At 44.8% G+C, this 27,861-nt stretch overlaps 1 protein-coding gene across 1 annotated transcript in view; it reads left to right on the forward strand.

Annotated features, from left to right (window-relative positions):
* The first annotated feature begins 4,919 nt into the window (after positions 1-4,919).
* HPSE (heparanase) overlaps positions 4,920-27,861 on the forward strand; it is a 75,980-nt gene continuing 53,038 nt past the window's right edge. Inside the window, exons 1-4 of the mRNA XM_029599551.1 lie at positions 4,920-5,453; positions 15,966-16,111; positions 24,862-24,987; positions 25,369-25,542. Of these exons, the coding sequence (XP_029455411.1) occupies positions 5,254-5,453; positions 15,966-16,111; positions 24,862-24,987; positions 25,369-25,542 (646 nt within the window). The 5' untranslated portion in view covers positions 4,920-5,253. The remainder of the gene's footprint in view (positions 5,454-15,965; positions 16,112-24,861; positions 24,988-25,368; positions 25,543-27,861) is intronic.

Genomic DNA, 27,861 nt, shown 5'->3' on the forward strand with positions numbered 1-27,861 from the left:
GTTCCAATCCTGTGATGATACTTTCTTCTACCTTCTACAAGGTCATGAGGTCATACAGCAATAGTCCATTCTTTTTCCTGTTCCTAAAGTAGAAGAAAGTATTAAAGCAGGAGTAGAACAGCCTGTTAGTGGAGGTGTGGTCTTTGTCTGCCATCATAGTCTCTGTTTCAGAGTTATTCCATCTTTAATGAGCTGCAAGAAAAGAAGACAAGTGCTTGGAGCAGCCTGAGGGGCAGTGAGTAAGAGTTTGGTGTAAATTCTAAGCGATTGGGAGTAATTTCCACATGCCTTGATCCACTGAAGAAGGTTCACAAGTCTGTTCTCCCCTGGACCTGAATGATCTGCATTCAGGCGCAGGAGGAGCTCCAGCATCCATGTCTGCAGCTAAGGAGGTTCTGCACCAAATAAGTGGCATCAGAGTCCTCCTTACCAGTGTGAACTGTCAGAGGAGAGCCACAGGAATGTTGAGGGATCTCAGTCTTGTGCAAAGGATCTGATTTCAGAGAATGAGATAAAAACTACATGATGGATTCAGGTACAGAATAAGGAGTCCCCACAGCTTGAGAGGTTCCTGGGGATTATCCTAAAAAGGATAACCCTTGCTAGCATGTACTTGGATTTTGTGACTGTGTGAATGTTTATTTCTGCTATGAGTATTGCTAGGAAATCATGCACTTGATTTTTGGAACAACCCGAAAACTGAGGGCTGTCTGCTTTATGCTGATGGCCATTCATCCCGGAGAGGGCAATAGCTGCTGTTTTTTATGTTTTTTTTTTTTTTTTTTGTTGAGGCAATAAGAACATAAGAAATTGCCATGCTGGGTCAGACCAAGGGTCCATCAAGCCCAGCATCCTGTCTCCAACAGAGGCCAAACGAGGCCACAAGAACCTGGCAATTACCCAAACACTGGATTGTACAGCCTATTGGGATTCTGTTTAGGTAAAAGGTGCTTAGATAGATGTGTTTATGTGTAATGGCCTCTCTGGGCTCATAACCATTAAGACCCTGGGAAAACTCTTTTTAGCTATGGTCAGTGTAAGTTGGAGTTTAAGGGATGTTGCATTCTGGACAGCCCCTCCCTTTAAGGATGCTGGGATGGTCATCCCCCCATGGATAGGATTTATAAGCAGCTCTCTACTTAAAGCCTGGTGCCAGTGCAAGAGTGTTTTTCTGAGTTTGGTTTTTGGCCTACTTTGAGGATCCAGGCAAGCCCTGCCTAGGGATCCTGAGCCATGTCGGGAGGCTGCATTACCAACCTAACTGACTGGTTAGGCTTACTGCTGGGTTTTTTGTGCCTTTTTAATGGTAGGACCCATGTTCAGAGCTCAAAGTAAGAAGACCTGCCCCTCTGCAGCTAATTTGGGAGCAGAGGAATGGTGGTGACCTGATGCAAGGACATTCCGGTGTATGGCTTTAGTTATGTGAAAAAAGAAATTTTGTTAGAAGATCCAGGAGAGAGAGTTTTGCTGTCCCTTCCTACCTGAAGAGGAACATAGAGAGCTGCGTGTTCTGAGGGGATCCCTTCCAACTTGGGATTTGATACAAAGGAAAAGATGTTGAGAACGAGAGAGAGAGAGAGAGGACAAACTGTGAGTAAAAACCATCTGGACATCAGAGAACCCCCAATTGGAGCCTTCTAGATCCTGGGGAGAGAGGATTTGGTCTCTCTGTGCAGAGACTATGAGTTATCTCATTTTTACCAGATTCGGAGAGGTTTTCCTGTCCCAACAAAGGATACTCTGGCCCCCTGGGGACCTCACTTAGCCTAGCTCTGGAGGGTGAGTGATTCCCATGTTTGTTATGTGACACCCAGGCACAGATAGAGAAGCGAGACTGTAAGAAAGTATAAATTATCTGTGGTGCTTGGAACGCTATGTATTGTGCCATTTATCCATCTGATTACCCATCAAAAACCAGTTTATTTTTGGACACTAACCCAAAGACTCTGCTGTGTTACTGGCATATTCAGCACTCACCGTGGGGAAAAGTCAGAGTTACCTCCCCAGGGAAGAGAGAACCCTAGCACCCCTGTTACTCTGGATCCTGAAAGAGATTTTCTTTCCCTCCGCCAACAAAGGACTTAAGCCCTGGGGCAAGGGTCTCGGTGTCAAGCTAGCCTGTGAGATCCAGCCCCTAAGATACAAATACTTTTATGGCCCCATTGCTGTGCAGCCTGTACCCGAAGATGGAGTTACATATACAGATTATTTTATGGCCCTCATCTGTTTGTTTACAAGTTTTATCAACATTGGAGTTAGCCAGCTTGACCAAACCTTTCGTATCATCTAAAACACATACACGTATTTCACTAGGTGTATATTTTTTGCTGTATAAAAAATAGTCGTTCCCTGGGGGAGGTATTTAGGTTAGGGGAAAAAAATTCCAACCTAGAGCTGTAGTTTTTCCAAGCATCAGATGCTGCTCAGAAATAGCTGGGAATAGTATAGGTGGGCACTTTGTACTCACAGCACTTTTAGGCTGATTTTTTTAAACAGAAGCTGCCCAGGTGGATTTTGTTTGAGAAACTGCCTAATAATGTCCCAGCTACAAGGTCGTTGCCTATGTCGTCACTGGGCAGCTTACTCACAGTTGATCCTATAAATCATACATGCAATCCTTTGCTGGGGTGTTGGTGGTTCCGTTAGGGCCATAAAAGTATTTATTTGCCCCAGCTGATCTTGCCATCTTTCCCCTCCTTCTTGCACTTCCCAGGGAGCAGGCTCTTTCTGCGGGGTAAGAGGAAACCCTCTGTGGCCCAGCTGATGAAGTATCTCTCCTGAGGTGTGTGTATCTTTCTGGTGTGGTGTTCTCCTCAGACTGGGGTTTCAAATCATATTTAATGATTAATTCCAAAATGTCAATCGCTGTCCCACAAACATTTAGCAAATGAAATTGTACAGTTGGGCTATTTACACGGGGTCCCTGCTGCTGGTGTCCATCTCTCCAGCTCCTGGGAGGGAGCTTGCTACTGCCTACTCATCTGTGCAACAGCCCTGAAGAGGGAGAATCCTAGTGGGGGAGTCCCCATGCCACGAAAAGATCCTATCTGAGTCCAAAGTTCAGTCTGACGCCCACAGCCTGTGTCCTGATCCCTTTGGGGTGGAGATCCGAGCGGGAGTCTCCCAAGGCTTGATGGTACAACCTTGATGGACCTCTCAGGGAGAGAGGCCAGATGTTTCAATTCAACTTACAGCTCTCTATCTCCTTCACCAAGTTGTGCAGAGCGGTGGGAAAAAAACCTTCCACACAAACAAAAAGGGGGGAAAATCCCAAAGTCTCACGCTGGGTAGTGCTGTCGCTGGTCTTGCTTCCTCTACGAGTAGAAGGGGTTGCTCACAGGTCTCCAGCCCCTGCTCTCAGGATCAGAGGGGGTTGCTCCTTTCCCAAGGCACAGGGTGTTCCCCAGAACGAGAAAACAAAATTATCAAAGCTGGACCAAAATCTACAAAACACCTTAACTCTCTACAAAAGGGAGGCAGACTCTCTCAGCCAGGGAGTGTACCGAGAAGGGATCTCCTCTAACTGCAAGAAAATACCAAGCTGGGTTAGTGGGCTTAGCTCAGCAGGGAGAAAACAAAAAAACAGCTCCTTACTCCTCAAACTCCAACTCAGAATATCCACACTCTATACTTCTCTACCTCCATCTTATGCCCCTGGGAGAGCCAATCCAGTCAGCTCAGTGGAGACACTGAAAGAGAATGGAAAATCCCAAGCTGTTACTAATCCAGTTGGTAAGGGACCTAGGGCCATCTAGTGATAAATTGAAAGGTTGGTCATATGCATAAGACTAATTCAGCGCTGCTTTAACCACTTATGGGGTCCTGGGCAAATATTTGTGTATGGGCCCCTATGGTTTTCCTAGATTGATTCCAACACCCAGGGGCGGTTCTATAATGAGGCAGGGTGAGGCGGCCGCTTCAGGTGGCAGAACTTTGAAGCAGCAAAATGTACCCCTTCACAATTCTGCCCAGCCCCTGCTTCACCCTGCCTCCCCCATTGTGCCACCCTCCTAAGCCCCCCCCCCCCCCCAAGACTCACAAAAACCCCTGGTGGTCCAGCAGGGTGCCTAGGAGCGATCTGCCACTCCTGGGCCTGACGGCTGCCACTAACCAAAATGGTGCCGGGGGTCTTTAACCCCTACCATGTGACAGGGACTACCGGTGCCATTGGCCAGCCCCAGTCAAATAGTAGGGGCAATGGATGACCAGTGCCATTTAAAAAATGATTCAGGCCATCCATTGTCATCATCTATGGTGCTGTCATCCATGGTGCGGATCATCCATTGCCCCTACCATGTGACTGGGACCGGCCAATGGCACCGGTAGCCCCTGTCACATGGTAAGGCTAAAGGCCACTGGCACCATTTTGGTTAGTGCCAGCCAACTGTCCAGGAGCGGCAGATCACTCCCAGGGCCCCCGCTGGACCACCACGAGTTTTCGTGAGTCTTGGGGGACTATTTTATTTAAATTTGGGGGGGGGGGGCGGTGGCATGTGGTCCCCACCTCAAGTGGCACATTGCCTTGAACCGCCCCTGCCAATGCCCATCTTACAATGCATTTGAATAACTGATTTCAAACCTTATTTAAATACAATTCATGATCTTGAAGTGCTTTGTTTACATTTCAGTGCTGGTTAGAAATCAGTTTCCAACGTTTTTATAAAGATAGTTACATGTGGATTGTACTATATATATAAAAAAAAAATCCACAGTCAGTGTTTTGTTTGTTTTTTTTTTCTTCACAAAGACTCTGTAGGAAGAATGCTTGTGTTATGCCAGTCTTCAAATTAACAAGGCTTTTGAGAATCCTACTGAGTGGTTCTAGCACTGACAGGGTTAACGAAGATCAATGAATGGTTTTCGCTTGACTGCAGGTCTCCTCCCTCTACCTGGTCAAATCTCGGGTCACGTGCTACTTCCTGAATGAAGAAAGTCTGCTCTTCACTGCCACTTGAGCAAACAAGTCCGTGTGACAGAAACAGAAAGAGCAAGACTCTTTTTTTTTTTTCTTTTTATTAAAGAGAGGCACGTCAGGAAGTGGGCTTAAGTGGCTTAAGCAATCCACTGAGACTACAGAGCAAGAAAGAGGTCTAAGGGTTACTGGAAATCCAGTTTGCGTTCCCCCCTCTCAGTGTGGATTAAGGAAGGGAAGCTTTTTTTCCCCTCCGCTTTTAAGCGTGAGCTCGCTCGCCTCAGCAGCCCATCCCTTCGGGTCGGTCTTGTTGCCCCCCCGAGGGCTGTCGCCTCGCAGGGATGGCTCACGTCGCGCTGGGCGGGTTGGTCCTCATCAGTGGGCTGCTGCTGCTCGGTGGCTGCTCGCCCTCTCCCAAGGATGCCGTGGAGCTGAGGGCTGACCTTCGGCAGCCCAGGGGGGACCTGCTGAACCCGCAGTTCCTCTCGCTAACCATTGATGCCAACCTGGTTTCAGACCCCCGCTACGTCACCTTCTTAGGGTAAGTGCAGCCCTTTCCCTCAAATTACAGTTCTCACAGCACAGCCACGTTATAGCAAGATTTTAGCCTACCCCCACCCCACACACACACACACACACTAGGTAGGGTTGTAGTCCCAGTCCCTACCAATCTACTGAACTTCAGAAAAAGAGTAATACACGTGTAAGTATTGGTCACATGGTAACAGACACAAAAAGGGACTGAATTAGCGCAAGTTTGAAACTTGTCAGCAGTAGCACCAAGCGTCAAGGCTTCAGCCCTGGCTACTGTACAATTTGTGCATCTTTTGCGTGCATGCAGGATTCACTCATCTTAAAAAAAAATAGTTATCTAAAATACAGAGCACATCTCACGTTTACTTACCTCACATGTGGATTTAAAATGGCTCAACAGCATTTAGACTGCAACTCATTTGCCCTGGGAAATGTAATTATTAACAGGGGAACAGTTTGTAGGTGGATGTGATTAGGAGGCTGGGGGGGGGGGGAGTACTTATTTTTTTGTAAGATAGCTGAGATGTAGTCTTGGGGAAATGGAGCAAAAATAACAAACAAAATAAAGCAAGAATCATACATTACTCCTGATCCTGCCACAATCTTCACCTTACAATATACATTTCAGGGACATTAACTTTTAAACAGGCGCGCGAGCACACATGGGTGCATACGTTCGGCGGCCCGCACCCAGGGACACGGCCGTTTTATAACATACATGCGTATATGCGCACATGTTAGAAAATAGCTTGACCACATGCACATGTGCGCGCAATTTTAAGTTGATGAGCGCTTGTACGCGCAAAGGCCGCTTCTGCTGCACGAGGGGGTGGATTTTAACAGATGTGCGCCAGCACCATTACCGATTTTCCCAGTTCGTTCTCAGTTTGCCCAGGTAGGGAATAAGACTTCCAAACACCCCCTCCCTCCCCCTTATTTAATAGCCTCCCTTCTCTCCCGTTAGCCCCGACCCTTAAAACCCCGCCAATCTGTCTCTTTGTAATTTGCACGACATCCATAGCAGAAGTAAAGCTTCGTGGCAAGGGACCCCAGCACGCGCCTGAGCGTGTAAGTATTTGCGCACTAATTTCAAGTTAAAATCCAGGAATGCCCGTGCCCCACTCCCTTTTTTTTTTAACTTTTCAGTTGTGCATGCAATGCAAGTACACACATATCCAGGCGGCTTTTAAAATCCGCTTGGTGTGCACTGGCCCAACTTGTGCATATATCTCCCAGTTTTGGTTCTCGCAGGACTTTTAAAATTCACCTTAAAGCTTGATTAATTCTTTATAGGGTTTTTAGACTTCCCGATTTAATTAAAAGTACTCCTGATATACTCACTGCCAAGTGATAATCTCAGACGCCCAGGGAATCACATTTCCTTGCATCTGTAAAGAGAGTATCCTTGATGCATTATACAAATTGCATAGCTATACTGGACACGTTAACAGACGCGAAAAGAGGTTGAATTAGCGCAAGCTTGCAAGTTGTGAGCAGTAGCCTCCATCATTCAAGGCTTTAAACCCTAGCCCTCCCTGAACAATCACAATCCACCTACAAACCTTTCACCTACTGATGTTTAGATTTCCCATGGCAGCTCCTTATGTGTTGCAGTCTAAATGCTCTCCCGTCAATTTCAGATCCAAGCATAAGGTTAACAAATATGAGATATGCTCTCCATTTTTTATTTCATAAAAAAAAAAAAGATTGATAATTGAATTATGAATATAAAAAAAAGGTCAACACACCAGAATTGCATTATATTGGGAAAAGAGAGTACATGTTCATTTATATTCATTTATTGTCAGGAGCTTCTTTTGATCCATGTCTATTTCAAAAGCTTGGACTTTTAAGCCCAACCTTTAAACACTTTAATTCAAGGCAAATGTATTTGGTAGTTCAAGGGTTTCATTAGTGCATTCCCCCCCCCCCCCCCCCCCCCCCCCCCCCCCGTACAGTTAACTAATAATACTTTCTGGCTCATGGGAAAATAGGGCAGCATACAAGTCCTGATGTTGTTTATGGTATAGACCCCCTCCTAGTTTTACAAACATTGCCAGGGTTGGCTTTAGGGTTTAATGGGTAAGAGAATCATTTGGTGCACCTTAGAAACTTAATTTGATGACCTGTAAACAAGTCAGACTTTTTTATTTAAATTTCACTTGGCCTTATCCATGAAACTGCAATGAAAGTTGCTTTGTGGATCTTTTTAGCATTCTTTGCTGGAGTCCAATATATAGTTGCATGTTAAAAGGCAAGCATAGCCAATTCTTTGTAAAATCTCCCTTCCCAAAAACTATTTACTGCAAAAGTTTGGGGCGGTTGCCCAGTTTGCTATCTCCTAAGGCTGCTGCTGACACCGACGCTGCATTAGTGTAATGTCAAGACTCTTAACACTAATGAGCAAAAGTTAGGAAATTCAGAGTTATAGCCAAAAGTGTTTTATGGTGGTATTGTCCCATAATTACATGAAATACAGACTATTATAGAGGGAGACCAGGAATGAAGAAGCACAAGGTAAATCAACACAAAGGAAAAATCTAGGGGAAAGCAAAGACATGCAGGAAAGAGAAACATTTTTAAATGTATTATTTGATTTATATTTTGCTTTTCAGCCGAAGAGAGAGAGAAACATGAGGGGAGGTTTTGGAATTTTCTAATGTATCATATTTCTAAATAAAAACAATATCCATCCTTTTCATTTAACAAAAGTGTTGTTTGTGAATTCATGAGTGTGTAAAAGGATGCTGAGTTATAGTTGACGTGATGTCCTTAACAAGTGAAAACATTAATTGATACCCTAGCTGAATGTTACTATATTGAGTGGTTTCAATCATTTAGGGCAGGGATTCCCAAATAGTGGGTCGGGACCTGAAATGGGGTTACAAAACCTTCAGCTGGGGTCAAAAGTGCCTCAATTGGCAGCACTCTTCAGAAACCAGCAGCATTAGTGGTGGAAGTCAGTGTGGGGCCTATGAAGCAGCACACACTCAACAGGCCCTGAAATGGCCCCGCTCTCGCACATGTTTCTGTGGTAACAGAAAGCTCTACTTGAGGAAGTTAAGAGAGGAGGTTACCTGGAGAGGATGGAGGTTGAGAGAGACAACTGACTAAGGCTGGAGGTCGGGGCGAATCGCAGGAAAATATCATTCCGGGACCTTTTTTAAAACTGGCCCTCTGGGTATCAGACTCACTCATGCGATGTACAGCACATGCTTCAACAGCTCCCAAAAGCACACCAAGCCGGTCCTTGAGAGGTACCATCATATTACCTGGAGCCTGGCAGAACTGAGACAAAAAAAAATCTCCCCACATACATTTCATGTTTTTCCTAAACGACTAAATAGAGCACACTGAGCCGCAGGCCCATTTGTATCCATGCAATAAGTCAGGAATACCCTCCTCCACCCCAAGATTGATTACATCTCTCATATATCCTGGGTTTCTGGTCTGGTGTTAGTCTTTTGCCAACCAATCAGTTCTTGAGCCAGTTGCCAAGTAATGACAACCATGCTGCCAGCCAGTGGCTCAGAAACACAATCAGACGTAGACAGACACACGCAGGCAAAGACATTTGTTGTGCTGCCGCTCGTGCTCATTCAGTGAGTGCTCCCTGTCCCAGCACTGCCGCATCATCATGTAGAAGTTGATGCTTGCTGCCAGCCCTTCCTCAGCCTGCAGCAGCCTGCTCACTTTCCCATTCCCACCTCTTCTAGGCCCTCTCATGTTGCAGGAGACCCACTGCTTCCACAACCAACTTCCCTGCCTCAGAGCTCAGCCAAGCCATCTCAGACAGAAGCCTCTCTAACCCTGCACAAGCACCTCCTTCTGGATCACCCCCTCCCTTTTACTGACAGTAGATTGCCTCCACTTCTCAGGGCCTCCCCCACTCCAGCACATTCTCACTGACGTGCGCTACACCAGAGTCTGCTGCTTGTACGGTTCCCTAGGCAAGTGTCTCCCAACTTTTTCACACCTAAAGCAAACCTACATTAATGAAAATGTTGTGTGGCACAACACCTTCCACAAAGCAGGCACTGCAGACATGGAGAGGACTTTAATGGCCAAAAGGGGTAGGAAAGCACTGAAAGCCCCACCAATCTCTCTTCCAAAACAGAAGAGCGGGAGCAAAGACACATATGAACCTGTCACAATGTATCAGCTCCTAAGGGAGAAATTGGTGTGGCGTGAGCAATCGGCTCGGTTAGTTACCTTGGCTGCCACATATGACTGACAGAGCTCCTTTGCTGTGCTCCCAGCACTCAAAATGAGACCCATCCAGCGCTAAATGCACGCTCTCCCTGTCTTACTTGGCTTGAGGATAACACAGAGGCTTCAAGGACTCAGATGGAAAAGATGAGGAAGGGCTGTGGGCACTGTGTGTGCTGCACAAAATGGGTCTCTGCCCTGCATGCTGCCCATTAATTACCAATCTCAAGGGTTCATGCTAGAAGAGGCATGCATGATTACACATGTTCTTAGAAAGGAGTTCCCATCAATTTAAGAGCTACCGCTGGTGTCTCTTGTTGCTGCAAGGTGCTGAGAACAGAGTCCAGGTAGTGCCCTGGACCAGAGCATCAGGAAGTGGTGGTGACTTTTCCATTGCATACCTGATCAGATCTGGAGGCACACTGGTTGGGAAACACTGCTACAGGCTCTGCTCTGCCTACCTACGTCTGGGGAGAAGGAGTGTCAGATGTGTGTTAGGATTTGCGGCTTGTGGGAAGACTCCACGAGCCACTGGACTTATCCCGGCCTCCTTCAACAGCTGGCCTTGAAATCACAGCAGGAAGTCGCCAGGATCCCCTCACACAACACAGGATGCTGCCATGACCTCTTCTGGTCCTCCTTAGGCACGCGCATGCCTGCCTGATCTCTGTCTATTTAAAGCACCCTTGGCGGGAATATAGACTGTGGCGCTTACTGATGACGTCTGCAGCCTCAGCCCTATATAAGGGCTCCCCGGACTTCCCCACCTTGCCTCAGCAACAGGTCTCCTGCATAGCAAGGTGTGTGCAGGAGACCTGTTCCTGTGTTCCACCCAGCCTCATCCAGCCTTGCCTTCCAGTCAGGCCTGTCCAGCTTGTCTTCCTTGTTTCTTCCAGTGTCTTCTGTTTGTCCACGTCCACCCTCGGCTTGTTGCTCCAGGTCTTATATCCTTGCATGGACCCAACCACAATTGACTGCTGCCTAGATCTTGACCTCCTGCCTGGACCCAACTATTCTTGCCCGCTACCTGCCCCAATCGTGGCCCCTCCTCTGATTCTCGCAAGTCTGCTGTCTACTCTGCCTCTGGTGAGTCTCTGGGCTCTAAGCACCACCTTTGCCCTAGGGTCCCACCTAAGTCCTGCCAGCTGCCAACATCCAATGGCTCAACCTGCATAGGAGGCAGCTGGTAAAGGTGAAGCTCCAACTGTCCTGCTACAGGGTGTGCTTTCCAACTACCAGCGTAGGCCTTGGGGTTCACCCTTGAGGCTGTGTCAACTACTCAGCAGCACTAACGGCTTACACAACCCTTATCCATTACAGTTTGCTGGGGCCATGAGCTTGGTGGGTTCTCCTCTGTCATTGCCAACCTAGCACATCAGCTTCAACAACAGCAAGATCAGCAGAATGCTATTTCTGGCTATCTTCAAGGCATTGCGGCCTGACCTGCTCCAGCACCCATCTTCCGACCAGCCATGCTCACACTCCACTTGCTTCCACCTCCGAGGTATGATGGGGATGTCAGAAGCTGTAGAGGCTTTCTTAACCAGTGTCTGATGCAATTCGAGCTGCAGGCACCATTAATTCTGACAGACCAAGTCAAGATAATCTACATTCTTTCCTTACTGGAGGGCACCGCATTGGCCTGGGCTTCCCCCTCTGGGAAAGGGATAACCCATTCTTGGGGATCTGGCCCACTTCCTACAAGAGTTCTGACAAGTATTTGACAAGCACGGTTGCAGCACTTCCAAGTCTTCTGAATTTCTGCAGATCAGGCAAGGCTCCCGGTCTGTGGGGGAGTACATAGTGCACTTCTGCACCTTGGCCTCTGAACTACAGTGAGGCAGTGACAGCCTGATTACAATTTTCTGACAATATCTTTCGGAGCACATTAAAGACAAGCTGGCTGTCCGAGACCTACCATCTACTTTGGATGGGCTAATCAGTCTATCCGTGCGAATAGACTGGAGGTTCCAGGAACAAGCCAAAGAAAGAAGCTTGATTCGTCGCCCCATCCATCTTGCTCCCAATATTCAAAGGCCAATAACTAACCATTCTCCTCTCGAGTTAGGATCACCACCAGCAGAACCCATGCAAGTGGATCATTTCAAGATCTCAGACAACAAGAAACAGAGGCATCATACATTTAACTTCTGCTTATACTGCACTGCCAAACAAACCAGGAAATTCAAGGACCTAGGTCTGGTGGGAGAGGCCACCCTAGGTCATCCTTGCATCTCTCCACAATTATTGGTTGTCTTGTGAGGACATCCTTGTTGATGCTCTTTCCTTCCTGGACCCTGGCGCTGGAGGTTGCTTTATCCATGAGGCTCTGGTCCAACACTATAACATACTCACAGTGCCCTTGAATTCCCTGCTTTTGATATCCTCTGTTTATGGAGATACCCTGCCTGGACAGATTATTTAAATCACCGTACCTCTGACCATGCAAACTGGGGTCTTGCATGTAGAAAAATCTGCCTAGGGCAAAAAGTAGAGGCTATCAGTGTAATTATTCTGGGCCTGACATGGCTCCTGCCTCACCAGCCCCATATTGACTGTGCAATGATGCAAATTGCCAGATGGGGCCCTAACTTTCATGAAGAATGTATTACCAAAGTCTCTCCTGTGGAACCTGCAGCCAAGACTGTCACCTCAGAACTCCCAGGTCTGCTACCACAGTATACCAACTTCACTGACGTATTCAGTAAACAGCCGGCAGAGTTCCTGCCACCTCATCGCTCCTACAATTGTGCCATAGACCTAATCCCAGGCAAGGTTGTGCAATGCCACTGCAGTCTTCCAATTTATGGTAAATAAGATCTTCCAAGACTTGCTCTACTCCCATGTGGTGGTTTAGCTAGATGACAACCTGATCTTCTCAAAGTCATTGTCTGAGCACCAACACCATGTGAAACAGGTTCTTCAGAGGCTCTGCGAGCACCATCTGTACGCTAAGTTAAAGAAGTGTATCTTAGCACAGGAAGAACAGCCCTTCCTGGGGTATTTCATCTCACAGCAAGCACTTCAGATGGACACAGAGAAATTAAAAGCCATATTAGAGTGGCCCTGGCCTGTAAGCCTCAAAGCGATACAACGCATCCTGGGATTCGCAAACTACTGCAGGCAATTTATATCCAAGTACCCCACCCTGGCAGTTCCAATCACGGCCCTCACAAGAAAAGGTTCAGAAACTAAGAATTGGACATCAGATGCGATTCAGGCCTTTGAACAGCTAAAGGAAGAGTTCATCTTTGATACATGCTTACATCTTCCAAATCCGTCTCAACCATTCATTCTGGAAGTAGATGCCTCTGCCCTCAGGGTAGGCACTGTCCTCCTACAGCATAACTCTAATGGTACTCTTGTGACTTGCTTCTATTTTTCAAGGAAATTCTGTCTGGCAGAGAAGAATTATATCATCAGTGATCATGAGCTGCTAGCAGTCAAGCTAGCCTTGGAAGAATGGCAACATCTGCTGGAGGGGGCAAAGTACCCTGTGATCATTTATATGAATCACAAGAACCTTGAACATTTGGCTCAAGCTCAGAGGTTGAACCCCAGGCAAGCTCACTGATCTTTGTTTTTTAATCGATTTCACTTCAAGCTACAATACCAGTCCACTGACAAGAACCATCGAGCTGATGCTCTCTCCCGGTCATTCGATACTCAAGGAACCTTGGAACCCTATAGCACATTATTAACCCAGGCAAGATTGTGGTCACCACCACTTTCACAGTGCTCCCTGGCAAGACAGTAGTATCCCGAAGTCTACATCAAAAGGTTCTCAAGTGGGTGTATGGCTCCTGTTTATCTGATCATCCTGGCATCACATGGACATTGAATTGATTGTGCGACACTACAACAAAGAAACTGCAACCTAATAGAATACCTCATCTCTGTCCGACACAGGCAGAACACATATGGACCCCCCTCAAATACAGAATAAAGTGGCCATAAAGTATAAATAGAACTGAAAACTGCAACAAGCCAGACGCTGTATGCAGTGCAACAATTGATAAACAGAAACATCACCAATCCTCATAAAACATCAAACAAAATCAAGAAATATAAAATATAATAGTAAAAAAAATACTAAAAGAAATAAACAATATGTAAAAAACAGTTTATGAATAGAGCATCCATTAAATAAAAACTCATTGGGAAATTTTTAAAATATTTCCCAAACTCCAATAATATATTTCAAAACAGCACACATCAGATAACTAATAAGAATAAATTAATCCACCATCTGGGACCTTCTGATTCTAGCCACCATAAAATATAAATAGAAATGTGCACACAAAAACTGAACTAGAAACCGCAACAAGCCAAATACTGTATATATAAAACAGAAACATTACCATTCCTCACAAAACATCAAACAATAAAACTAAGAATATAAACCCATAGTAAAAAATTAACAAATATTTCAAAACAGCTGACAAATAGAATAGCCAATATTTAAAAACTCAATTTTTTTTAAATTTTATGTTTTGAAATATGTTTTTGGTATTTAGGAAATGCATCAAATAGCACCCAATAATTAAAAATAAAGATAAAATATTGTGTGTTCTCCATACCTGGGAACATTTAATTTCCACTCATCCTGAGATTGTCATGGATTTTCAGAAGAGAGGTGGATGCACAAACTTTCTCCTCCCACCCTCTCTCACATAGACACACACCTCCCTCCCCCCCCCTCTCTCTCTCGCTCACACACACACAAACACCTCCCTTTTCTCTCACAAACACACACACGGTCAGACAAATGCATCTCCCTCTCTCTAGAACATAGACAGAAGCATGCTCCCTCTCACACATACAGACAGAAGCATGCTTTCTCTCTCACACATAGACAGAAGCATGCTCCCTCTCTCTCTCTCTCTCTCTCACACACACCTTCTCTTTCACTCACACACACACAGTGGCATGCTGCCTCTTTCTTACACACATACATAGAAGCATGCTCCCTCTCTGTCTCACACACACACACAGACACACATGCACACACACAGAAGCAAGCTCCCCCTTTCTCTCTCTCACACACACAGAAGTACACTCCCTCGCTCGCTCTCTCTTACACACACATACAGACAAAAGCAAGCTCCCTCTCTCTGTCTCTCACAAACACAGACAGACCTCCCTCTCTTTCTTCATCTCTTTCCTTTCTTCAACCTTGCCAGAATGGGCTCTGGTGGTGGCCTGCAGTTCCTGTCTTCAGCCCCACTGGCCTGGGCTCTGGTGGTGGCCTGCAGTTCCTGTCTTCAGCCCCACTGACCTGGGCTCTGGTGGTGGCCTGCAGCTCCTGTCCTTGAGTTCTCTGGCCTGGGCTCCAGCGGTGGCCCACAGCTGAGAAACTTCTTTTTTTCAGCTCTGCTGGCAGCCTACAGCCTTGCCGGCGTGGGCTCTATCGGCAGCCCATATCTGTTTTCCTCAACCCAACCAGCCTGGGCTCCATGGGCGGCCCGCAGCTGAGCAAGTCATTTCTTCAGCTCCCTTGGCGGCCCCCCAGCTGTTTTCTTCAGCCCCACCAGCAAAGAGAAAGACAGGAAGCGACCCAAGTATTTCCCACTGTCAAGGTGCTGTGTGGGGCAGAGGAGAGTGGGGAACAGGTCCCAGTCTCAGGTTTCCCCCATGCTGATTGAAGAGAGAGGAAGAGCAGGCCTCGTGGCCCATGCGGCCGCCACTGAACATTAAAGGCAGCTCTGAGTGGAGAAAAGAGCTGCCTTGGATTGGTATTGGGCCCAGCAGCTCTGCACGCGTGGGGCCGCTGCGACCAACACCAGCCACATGGTTGGGCTGATCAGCTCACTGGGGCATACCCGAAGTCCCGATAGGCCAATCCACCCCTGCTGGAGGTTGCGAGAGAGAGGGACCGCACCCCTGCTAATTTATTTTAGTCACCCTCCGGGCTCATGTGAATTTTCAAGTGCTAAAATCGGGTCACAGTGGCTAAAAGGTTTGGAAGCTCTGAGCTAGATCATGAAAGGAAGCCATTAGGAATTGATTATTTGCCACTATGGACTGTAGAGTTTGTTGTCTTGTTGTGCCTAAGTCTAATGTGGTAACTTGATAGTGATCACAGCTGAAGGGTGCGGTTGTCCACTAATTTGAGGCAGATGTCAGAATACTTTAGTACTTTGCATTCTAATGGAAGGGAGAAGTCTCCAATAATATGGTTTGTTTTCACTTGAAAGCAACCACCTGTGATTCACTAATCCCTCGACTTCCTAACCTTGAAAGAAGACTTCACAAATAGTTCCGTCATGGCTAACCCTTTTGTCATATTTCCTGATGCTCTCATCCCCAGCTCTACAAAACTCCGGACATTAGCCAAAGGTTTGTCTCCTGCATATTTGAGATTTGGAGGCACTAAAACAGACTTCCTGCTTTTTGATCCAAACAAGGAGCCGTCCATAGAAGAGAAACTGTACTGGGAATCGCAGACTAATCCAGGTGATAAAATATTTACATGCTGACTGTTTAAACATAATGTAGACTTGGTTGGGTTTTTTTTTTGTTTTTGTGGGATGGGATAAATGCAGTAGGGTAAGCACTGGTATCCCTGTTTCATTGAGACAGTTCTGCCTTTCCATTAAATAAAATTGGTTCTATCAGCCATCATGGAAACTCAAAAGGGTATTATGTGTACCGACCCAGAACCTGATAGAGACTGGGTGCTTAGAATATTTTTCCACAATAAAGGTTTTCTTTTGTTTTTTTCATAAATTTAGTGTTTCCAATTTTTTTTTTCTAACAGTACTTGGCTCAAGAGAGAGTCTATCCTACATATGTGATAAAGATTGAAGCACACTGTTTTCTGAAATAGCCTTATAAATGTATTGTTAAATTTTAAAGGAACAGTGATATCTTTTCTTTTTTTTTTTTTTTTTGATCCAGTGCAGTTAGGAGGTTATCATAGAGGTAAACCCTCTATGGCTAAATGGAGTGGAGGAGTAGCCTAGTGATTAGATTAATGGGCTGATAACCTAGGCAGCCAGATTTCAAATCATGGTTTTCTCACCAACTCTCCTTCTGACCTTGGACAAGTCGCTTCACCCTCCTTTGCCTCAGGTACAGACTTAGGGCCTTGCTTTATTAAGGCTTTTCGCCATTCTGTGACTATGGGAAAAATGTTTAGTAAATGAGGTCCTCTGGGACAGGGATCTACTAATTACACCTGAATGTGCAACTTCCTTTAAACTTGGATTTGGAAAGAGAGTAATTAAAAATCAAGTAATTAGTCAGACTCCCAGGGATTGTTTTGGATGGTTCTGCTAAATAGTTACTGGACAGATCTTTATTTCTTTGGCCTTGTATAATTGTTTTCCTTACTTTTAAAATTGTTTTTGAGAGCTGCCACTGGTGTCCCCCTCCATATTGTGGATTTGATACATGCATTTGTAAAGGGATTTCCTGTGTAATTATTTCTTTCTTTCTTTTTATTTCTTAGCACATAGCACAAGTCCAAGCCAGAGGTAGCAGAGACTTTACTATGCTCTCGGTGCCCAGCATTGCTGTCAGAGCAACACTTGATGCTGCTGGGAGGGCTGTAGGCCGGTGTCCTCCCAGAGGCATCCAGCATTGCTCGATCACCTCTTGGCTTGGCCTTGAGGGTTTTGGGTGAGTTGGGAGGGTGGAGAGGAGGAGTGGGAGAGGATGCACAATCTTTTATTTAAATATCTGTAGGGGAGCACACTTAGAAGGGGGAGCTAGAGAGGAGAGGGGGTCTGTCAGGCTCCCTGCCTTAACTTTTTAAGAGGGTAATATTCAGCAAGGTGGGGAGTGGTTATCCAGCTAACTTTAGGCCTGCAATTGCTCTGACTGGATCTAGACAAGTAAGTTTACCTGGCTATCACTGAATATCAGACCCTGGAACAGCCCTGCACTGCCTCTTTTTTTTTTTTTTTTTAACTGGTTAAATATTAACAAGGTAATAAATTAACCTATTAAAATTTTACTTCTGAGGGGGCAAGAAATTCAAAAAATTCAAAACTTGGGGTTTGTCTAACTTCAAAGTTAGCCTTTTGAATATCAGTTTCATGGTGCCTTTGAAAACTGTCCTCATAATGTCTAGGAAAAATGTTGAAATGGAGAATTACGGTGAATTCTTAGGCCCAGCTGGTTGGATTAGTGGAGGGATTGTGGAGAAGCAGGGTCTTTCAGGCCACATGTTTTGGTCTTTCCCCAGATGTAGGTTTTCTGGAATGAAAAATAGGCCAAAATCAAATCACATGCAAAGATGCTTTTACCTGGGAACTCTCCAGATTTGGCTCAGAAACTCCAGAATGCTAAAGGAATTGCTGGATCTCCAAGCCAATGACACAAAACGTCAGGTGAACTGCATAAGTGGCCTACGCAGCCCCAGAGGAGTCACCTGGCCTGCACAAGTGGGAATAAGGCAAAGAATAAGCTGCATGGCCAGAAGGAGGAGGAGTGTCTGGCCCCGCACAGAAGAAGAGGGTGGTTGCCTATTAGATATGCAGCTGGGAAAAGAGATGGCATCATCTGTATGGCTGGAAAGTGGAGGCACATTTGGCTACGCTACCGACAAAGAGGGCTTCCCTCATTATGCATGCCCAAAGGAGGAGGAGGCTGCTGCTACAACCGCCCCATGGGCCTAAAGGAGGAGGAGGAGGAAGCTGTCCCTGGTGGGCTTGAAGTGGGGGAAAGAATTAGTGAGTGTGTATATGTGAGAGGGAGAGAAATGAGTGTGCGTGGGCATGTGTGAAAGTGAGTGGTTATAAGTGAGTGACTGGGCATGTGTATGTGGAAGAGAAAAAGAAGTGAGTGAGCACGTGTGTGTAGGAGGAGTATGTAGAAGCATGAGAGGAGTGAGTGTGTGAGTGAGAATGAGCATGTGAGGGTGTGTGGGAAGATGAACGTATCATGTGTATGACCATGTGAGTATTAAGAATGTGTGGGATGTATAATATGGGGCGGATTTTCAGAGCCCTGCTCGCCTAAATCCGCCCAAATCCGGGTGGATTTAGGCGAGCAGGGCCCTGCGCGCCGGTGAGCCTATTTTACATAGGCCTACCGGCGTGCGCAGAGCCCCGGGACTCGCGTAAGTCCCGGGGTTTTCGGAGGGAGGCGTGTCGGGGGGCGGGACCGAGTGCAGCGGCGTTTTCGGGGCGTGTCGGCAGCGTTTTGGGGGCGGGTACGGGGGCGTGGCTATGGCCCGGGGCGGTCCAGGGGCGTGGCTGCGCCCTCCGTACCCGCCCCCAGGTCGCGTCCCGGCGTGCAAGAGGCCCACTGGCGCGCAGGGATTTACGCCAAAATCCCCCGACAAAGGTAAAGGGGGGGCTTAGACAGGGCCGGGTGGGTGGGTTAGGTAGGGGAAGGGAGGGGTAGGTGAGGGGAGGGCAAAAGGAAGTTCCCTCCGAGGCCGCTCTGATTTCGGAGCGGCCTCGGAGGGAACGGGGGTAGGCTGCGCGGCTCGGCGCGCGCCGGCTATACAAAATCAATAGCCTTGCGCGCGCCGATCCAGGTTTTTAGCAGATACGCGCGGCTCCGCGCGTATCTACTAAAATCCAGCTTACTTTTGCTTGCGCCTGATGCGCCAGCAAAAGTAGGCCAATTCGCGCTATTTGAAAATCTACCCCTATGTGTGCACCGCCACACACTAATCGACTACAATCTTAGGGTGACTGGAAATTAAAAGTTCCCAGGTATGAAGATTATACCATGCTTGCTTTATTTTTATTTTTTTTTAAGGTTTCTACCACACATATGTTACAAATTCCAAGGCAGGGTATCTGTCACATCAATAAAAGCCGACCAAGAGCACATCAAACAGCAATATGTGCTCACACCGGCACCCTCTTCGTCCCCTCCGCCAAATACATGCACCTCAAATCCATCAAAGACCGCGCGCTATCTACTGCTGGCCCCTATCACTGGAACTCCATGCCCCCCGATATTCGTCTCGAACCCTGCACCCAGAGCTTCAAAAAGAAATTAAAGACCTGGCTCTTTAAGCAGGCCTTCACATATCTCCTCCCCTCCCCCCCCTTCCTAACTTACGACCCTTCTCCAATGTATATACTCTCCCCGGTATATATTCCAATGTATATACTCTCCCCTTTAAGTATTCCAATGTCTATACTCTCCCCAGTATATATTCCAATGTATATACTCTCCCCAGTATATATTCCAATGTATATACTCTCCCCTGTATGTATTCCAATGTATATACTCTCCCCTGTATATACTCCTCCCACGAGTTATCTCTACTACTCCTTTTCCATCTACCTGCCTCTCTGTTGCTTCTCCTCCCATGTGCCTTTGCTGTCCCCCCCCCCCATCCTTTAATTTCTACTCATTAATTATGAAGGTGAATCAGTTATTTGTTATTATGTAACTTTATTTCTTCCTTTCCCTTTCCTCCTCTCTGTCTGTTTTATGTAAACCCATGTGATTGTTCCATACGAGCTTCGGTATATAAAAGCGCTAAATAAATTAATAAATAAATATCAACACTATAAATATCAGATAACAATTACATTATAAATAACTGGTGTAAATGGCAAAAAGCAGCTAGTTGATACTGAAAGCTTGGCTTCGATGGCCTTGTTTGAGGATGATATAGCACAGGGCTCTCAAACCTTGACCCATGAGCCAGATGCAGCTTGCGGAGCTCTTATTTCCAGTCCCCCCCCCCATGCATCTCCTTGCCGCGGCCATAACCATCCCACGAAGGACATTTTTGTTTTCCCCCTCATGCTCATAGGAGAGGGGAAGGCAAGACCGGGGGCAAAAGATGACGTCTCTGGCAAGTTTTCCTAGGCCCCAGGAGCAGCAGAAATAGGAGCCGTGAGCTGCTGGTGAGAACAGGCCCCACCAGCAGGAGACGAGAAGGCCAGGGGAAGAGCAAGAAGATGTTGAGTTAGGAGGGAATGAGAGAGGGGGGAGTTAGGGAAAGGAGAAGAGAAGGGCGACAGTGAAAAGATGGGAGGGATTGAAAGACAAAAGAGAAAAGAAGGAAGGGGTGAAACATGGAAGAATGAGAGAGGAGGGGTTGAATGAGAGGTGAGAGAATAGGAGGGAAGAGGGGTGAGTGAAGCAAGGGGAAAATAATGAATGAGGGGGGAAAGGTGAGTAAAGTGAAGGGAGGAGAGTGTGTGAGAGAGGGGTAGGGGAAGAGGGGAGTGAATGAAGGCAGGGGTGTGGATGAGGGGAGGGGGGTGGGAGAGGGGAGTAAAGGAGGGAAGGGATCCGAATAAGAGGATGAGGAGTGAGAGAGGGGGAGAAGGAAGTATCACACACCCCTGAAGTGTGCACCTTCACACTTCAGGGGGCAGGACTGGCAGCTTCAGATCAATGTAGAATTATTATTATTACTAACACGTTGACTATCTTCCACAGCCCTGGGACCCCTGCCTCCCGCTTTATCAATTCCTCAAAAGGGCCAGAAATATTACATCCCCCCTCCCCTCCCTCCCAGGCCCTCCTGGAGATTTGAAGTGTCCGATGTGGTCCTTTGCTAGGCTGGGGATCTCTGTTATAGCACAATTAAATGTAATACCCCATAGGAAGGCCTTACTTTATTGCTTTCTATTCTCAGCTCATAGTGCCTTATAAAAGATGGACCCTCCTTGCATTCCACAGTGGTTTGACAACTCAGTATTGTTTAAGAATATGAGGCAAACAGCTTCTAGGGTTTCTGTATCTCAAAGAAATGCACGTAGAGGGGAACATTGCATGTGTGGTGAGCCTATCTCCATGTTTGTATAAAGGCAGTTCTGTCTGTGCAGTTTGTTCGTGGCTGCTTTGTCTGTTTCACTTTTGTGCTCCAAGCAAACAGTAAGCGCTACATAGCATTCGTTTGTACTAACTGCAAATAGCACACATTTAGCGAAAACCATTACCTGGAGCACAATATGCAGCGTGGGAGCTGGGATCTGGCAGGCTGCCATTGACTGTGATAAGGGGCCAGAGGCAGTGAAGAGAAGCAGGCGGAAGGAAGACAAATATTGAGGAAAAAAGAGGAGCTTCCAGGAGCACAAAGTGGCAAACTCAAGAAACCAAAAATGGAAAATCAATTTGCCATTTCTGAAATACGAGTTTGGCACAAGAAATGGTATTTATTTCAAAGATCATCTGTGAGGTGCGAGCGTCCCTGTTTTCACACTTTTTGCTTTTAAATATAAAACCCTTCGCATGTAGGTGGTAATTTCATCCTTTATAAATCAATTAAAAGTCGCAATCGATATTTCAGGAACCTTGAATGAGGAAGCCGCTTCTCACTCTGTCACGTTTTGCAAGTCAGCTGCAAGAGGAAACATTGCTTTGTTGTACTACGGGGATTGCTTTTTGTGCGTAGAAGACTGTGTCTTGTGCAACATCTACAGAGCACGCAACTAACACAGGAAGGGTGAAAAAAATAAGCTCCAGGACCTAGGTTGCAACTTTTATTTATAGGAGTCATGTGAATATTCTCTTCATGGACATCGCAGTCTGGGATTGCTTGGCAGGGTTTGCTTGGCCTTTTTTGGTCAATCAGCCAGCAGCTCGGCAGTGAAGAGTGGCCTTATCAGGCACTTCCACACGTCAGAATGTGCTTGTGTTGCCTGACTTACCTTTTTTTTTAGCTATTTAAAACACAGTTGGTGTATCTTGTACTATTAAATGCTTGATAGCAAAAGTCGAATGACTTTTTAAAAATTCATTTTTTAAGACACAGTTAAAGTACAGTAAGCCAAACATCAAAATGCAAATTTCAACTATAACAAAATTTCTATCAAATAAAGACTAAACATTACTGATTCAATCCTAGGAACAGGTCAGTAAAAGAAAAGATCTTGACATATGATAAGAAATCAGTTTATATCACCATGAGAGTCAGGCTTAATATCTAGTGTTGGTATTAATCCAAACTAAGGCCTGGATTTATCAAAATGCGGTAAGTACCGCATGCGATTGCAAAAGGGGCGTGGTTTATGCAAAAATTCAGTTTATCGCAATTTGCGCTAATTACCTATGCAAAGAGCTAAGTTACCCAGGTAGAGAGTCCATCAAACTAGGTTGAGAGAACATTGCCAAAATCTCATCTTGGAGTGAGTTTCCTCACTCCGAAGGTCATCAAATCTTCACAAGAGACCACTGTTCTGTTCGTACGTGTCACGTAGAATGTCAAAGTGGCTCCTAACCCCCTATACTCATACCTAAACCCCACCTCGAGTTACTAGGTGGGCCGATCTCTCTCTCTCCCTCTCCCTCTCCCTCCTCTTCAATTCACCTCAAATAGGCCTTACGGGAGACATCACAAAAGGCAATGAAACCTTACCGCGCGCTCATGGCAGCTAACGCAATTCAACGAGGTGTTGTCAAAATCGGCGTTGCAGCTGTGCGATAGCTCTTTGCAGACAGGCTAACCCAGCCCACTCTCCACTCCTAACTCCTCCTATTTTCTGAATTTGCATCGCACCATACGATATGGTGCTATCGCATGCGATAAGCCCTTAACGCGTGCGAAAACGCCTTATTGCATTTTGATAAATGACCCCCTAAACTATCTTGTTTATATAGTATTAGTCTCTTCAGTCCTTAGGATAATTACTCCACCCATCTAATTTTAACCCCCATATTTTCAAATATTGAGCCTGCTTTCTAGTGAAAGAGTTACTGAATTTAAGGATCTTGATAATAAAAATTTGTAACAAAGACCACTGTAAGACCTGGGTTGTTTCCACAACAACCTTACCCAGGAATTCATCAAGGGGATTGCCGAAGCTCACCAACGGCAGGCTTCATTTTGCCTGGCTGACACTGGCATTAAAATAATTGTATTTCCCTTTTGTGGCAGATAAAAACCCTTCAAATTGGCAAACCAAGAAGAATTACTATAAAGGCAAGGGGAAGTTGAGCCCTCAAGATGTGATAAATCCATGAGCTACTGTAATTTCAGATCAGAATATCGGGATAATTGGGTGCATCCACCAGGTATAGATTAAGCAACCTTTCCTCCTCACAGTTACGCCAACATTTATCCTGAGAGGAATGGCCCATCTTGGCTCATCTGTCAGATGTGAAATACCAATGGTATAGGAGTTTGCAGTCATTTTCTTGAGAGCTGACACTGAGTCTAACTTTCAAACCTATTCAAGGTACTGCATTTGCATGTGTACGTGTGCATGCAGAGATTTATCCTAGTATTTTATAAACTGTGCAGCAGGAGATGCACATTTTGCAAAATGTAACATGTACATATAATAACCCCATTTTATACTCTCTGAGACAGGTATTTTATAATGTATATGGTATACCATTTTGAAAATACTTGCGCACATACTTGACGTCACCAGTTTGCCGCTATTTCTACCAAGTCACCCAGTCCGTCTTCAGTTCACCCAGATCCTCTAGCACTTCACCCAGACCTCCCACCCAAAAACTGCAGACAACAGACAAGTCCAATTTTGCTTCAGTTTGCAGGTGTAAAGTTGTACGCATAAATTTGATCATTCATACATGTCTATCTCTTTTAAAATAGCAACTAGTGCATGCACATCTTGACCCCGCTTTTTTTTGTGCCAGTAAAATGTGCACATGAAGCCAGAAATACACACGTACTTTCTATGTTTATAAAATAGCATTCATGTGAATACATTCTACTTATGTGCATAAATGCTATTTTTCCACATGGAACCCCTTTGAAAATTTATTCTAATCCGTAACAAGATCTTTGAGAATTCCTTGTATGATACTTTGCCAATATTTTTCACTCATAAATGCTGATCTCTTTTCAAGAGGTCCTCCACCTCTTTAGATAATAATTGGTGATTAAACATTTTCCAAGTAATGCTTCTAAGGCCACAGTTCCCAAGGTGGATAACCCTTTAGAGTTGCAGATGGATTTTTAAAAGGGATTATTTTGGATGTTTAACACACTAATTATTAAGCATAACTGTAGATGCTTTATAGAGTAGTGCCAAAACTGAATGCAGGCAATGATGTAATTTGGATAAGATAGCCTCCAAATTATATCTTTTTAATCAATATTTAAGCATTAATTCAGCTTAATATGCACTTGAAAATAAGCACACACTGCTTGAAAGCACTGTACTAAGGCTCTGAAGGATGGCAAATTCATATCCCTGGCAGTTTCCTAATTATTTAGGATGGAGTTGAACCACTGACCAAGTCTAGGTGGTTGATTTCCTCATCCACCCAGTGTGATGGTGTAAAACGGTTTATTTGTCCTGTAGGTCTGTGTGAACAAAGGCACCTTCCTCCTGCTGTGGAGGACAACTTGCGGACTTCGTGGCCCTTGCAAGAGCAGCTGATACTCAAGGAGGAATTGCAGAAAAAATATAAAAATACTACCATTTCAAGTAAGAAGCCCATACCAATCAAATCAGAATTGTTTTTTGGTTTTTTTTTTCATTTGTCTAAACTTGCATGAGATTGTAAACATCCTTTTACCTATGGTTTAATAGTTGCTTCAGAACCTCCTGTCCCATGTTTTTACACATGCAAAGCATTAATTTCAGTAAAGCTCATTTTTGTTTATGTTTGTGTGTGTACATATGATTTTGAATTTGACTCTGAAACTACTTCAGATTATTAAGTCTTGATTCAATTCAGGGCACATGACATTGATCGTGGGTTTTTTTTCAGATATCTTTCTGCACTATTACATTATTTTTCTTAATGATCGTATTAATAATATCTCTAATCAAGCTTGTAACATTCCATTACGATTCATTTTCCAGGAAGCACAGTCGATTTGCTCTACAGTTTTGCAAATTGCTCTGGACTGTATCTGATTTTTGGCCTGAATGCTTTACTCCGGAAGGGAAACTCCCAGTGGGACAGTTCAAATGCTAAACTGTTTTTAAATTATTGTGCTTCAAAGCAATACAACTTATCCTGGGAACTTGGCAATGGTGAGTATAATAAAATAAAATTCTGAGTAAAAGTATGTATGTATGTATGTATTTATTTAGCCATTTTATATACTGTTGTTCCAAATGAAGATCACAACAGTTTACATCATGGCATACATATTATAAATAGACAAATACTTTGACTTGATGTGATCATATGACATACATTTTAAAGACAGAAACATATGTTGACTAATGTAATCATGGGTGAAAAGATATGCAGGGATGAACTAGCACTTTTAACTCACGGTTCTGGAGGGATGAAAGGTTGCTGGTATAAAAAATGTTTGTTTTATTTATTTGGAAGGGGTTGGAAAGGGATGACGTATTTAATTCAATAGTTAGGATCCTAATGAATTTGTCCGTGCAGGAGCTTGTACTGACTTAGAAAATTTTAAGTTAGGTTATAGGTATTTTGAAATAACCATGTTTTTAGGTCACGTTTGAATTTCTTTGTTTCTGGAGTCAGTCGTAGAGTCTCAGGTAGAGAGTTCCATAGTATAGGGCCTGCTATGCAGAATACATGGTCTCTTATTTTCGTTAATTAGTATTTTGTAAAGATGGCACAACTAGTAATCCTTTGTTTTGAGATCTTAATTATTTCTGAGGCTTGTATGGTTGTAGTGCTGCCCCTACCAGACCAATGTTGTTAGAGTGGATGGAGGCATGTATTAATGTTAAGACTTTGTAATGGATTCGGGATTGTACAGGTAGCCAATGAAGAGCTACCAATGATTGTGAAATGTCATCGGGTTTTCTGGAACCTGTTAAAAGTCTAGCTGTGGCATTTTGTAATAGTTGAAGTTTTTTTAGAAGACAGTTATGTACTCCGAGTAGAAGTGAGTTGCAGTAGTCTAAATTTGAGAAAATGAAGGTTTGCAGGACCATGCGGAAGTCTGCGTGAGTCAGCAGTGGATTCAATTTATGTAGCAGACACAGTTTAGCATAGCATGATTTGATTAATTTATTTATGTGCTTTTCCATTGTTAGGTTCTCATCAATCTGTATTCCTAAGTCCCACACTTGGTCTGAGGTTGTAAATATCTGTGGAGTCATTCTAGATTAATTTCTTCTTAAAAGAATGATTTCAGGTTTTTTTGTGTTTTAGAGATAGTTTGAGCTTGGATAGAGCATGTTGTATAGCCTTCATGTGCATTGTAAGAATCAGTATTGAATTTCCCACAGATGTGGTGCATGGTATGTAGAACTGAATGTCATTGGCATATAGGTAGAAAGAGATTCCTAGATCAGATAGTGATTTACAATGGGGAAGCATATAGATGTTGAATAGAGTTGCGGATAGTACTGAACCCTGGGGGGACACCTGCATCGATCGGGAAGGTGTCGGACATTTGGTTGCCCAGTTTGACTTGGAATGCCCTTTTGATAGGAAGGTGGTGAACCACTTAATTACATTGCCGCCAATTCCAATTTTTTTCAGCTGATGGCAGAGAAGGGTATGGTCAACAGTGTGAAAGGCTGCTATTAGGTCAATTAGTAGTACTAGGATATAAGATTCGTCATTGTTAAATCCCTGTAATATGGGGTCCATTAAGGATATGAGTAAAGTCTCAGTCTAGCGATTTTTTTTTTCTGAGCCCCAATTGGTTTGGATGTAGAATGTGATGGTCATCAAGATAGTCTTCCAGTTGTGATAATACAGCTTTTTGAAGAATTTTAGATAGAAAGGGCAGGTTGGATATATGTCAATAATTTTCCCAATTGTCAGAACTGCTGGTATTATTTTTTAGAACCGGTTTTATCACTGCTTGTTTTGCTCTGTCTGGAGCTAGACCTTCTGAGAGAGATTGATTGGTTAAGGATGTGATTGTTGGAGTGATAGTGCTGTGCATGAGTTTTAGGGAGCTAGCTGGAATGGGATCAAGTGGGTGATTTACAGGTTTTATTTTAGTAATGATTTGCGTGATTTGTAGTTTAGATACTCTGTCGAAAGTGGTCCATTTAGCTGGTTCATGAAAGTAAAGAAGCTAGAGCACTTTGTTTATTCCTTTGGATAACAGGGCATATCCCAAAAAGAGAGGAACCCCTGTGTACTAGTGTCCCACAGAGAGATGCAATGAGCATGCTCTAGGGCAATGTTTTGCAACTTTTTGGATGCAAGCAACTGATTAGCTACTTCTAAAGTGACAGGGACAACCCTATTTTTAATCTGCTTGGAGCTGTTTGTTGGATAGGTAGTATATAAACTGAAGACAGAAAGAAGTATATAAAACCAAGACTGAAGTTCCAAACCCCCCCCCCCTCACATTAAGGAAGTTAAATTTTTATGCACATTCACTGCACATACAAGTACAGTAC

The sequence above is a fragment of the Rhinatrema bivittatum genome, chromosome 1, assembly GCF_901001135.1.
Source record: "Rhinatrema bivittatum chromosome 1, aRhiBiv1.1, whole genome shotgun sequence".
Taxonomy (NCBI): domain Eukaryota; kingdom Metazoa; phylum Chordata; class Amphibia; order Gymnophiona; family Rhinatrematidae; genus Rhinatrema; species Rhinatrema bivittatum.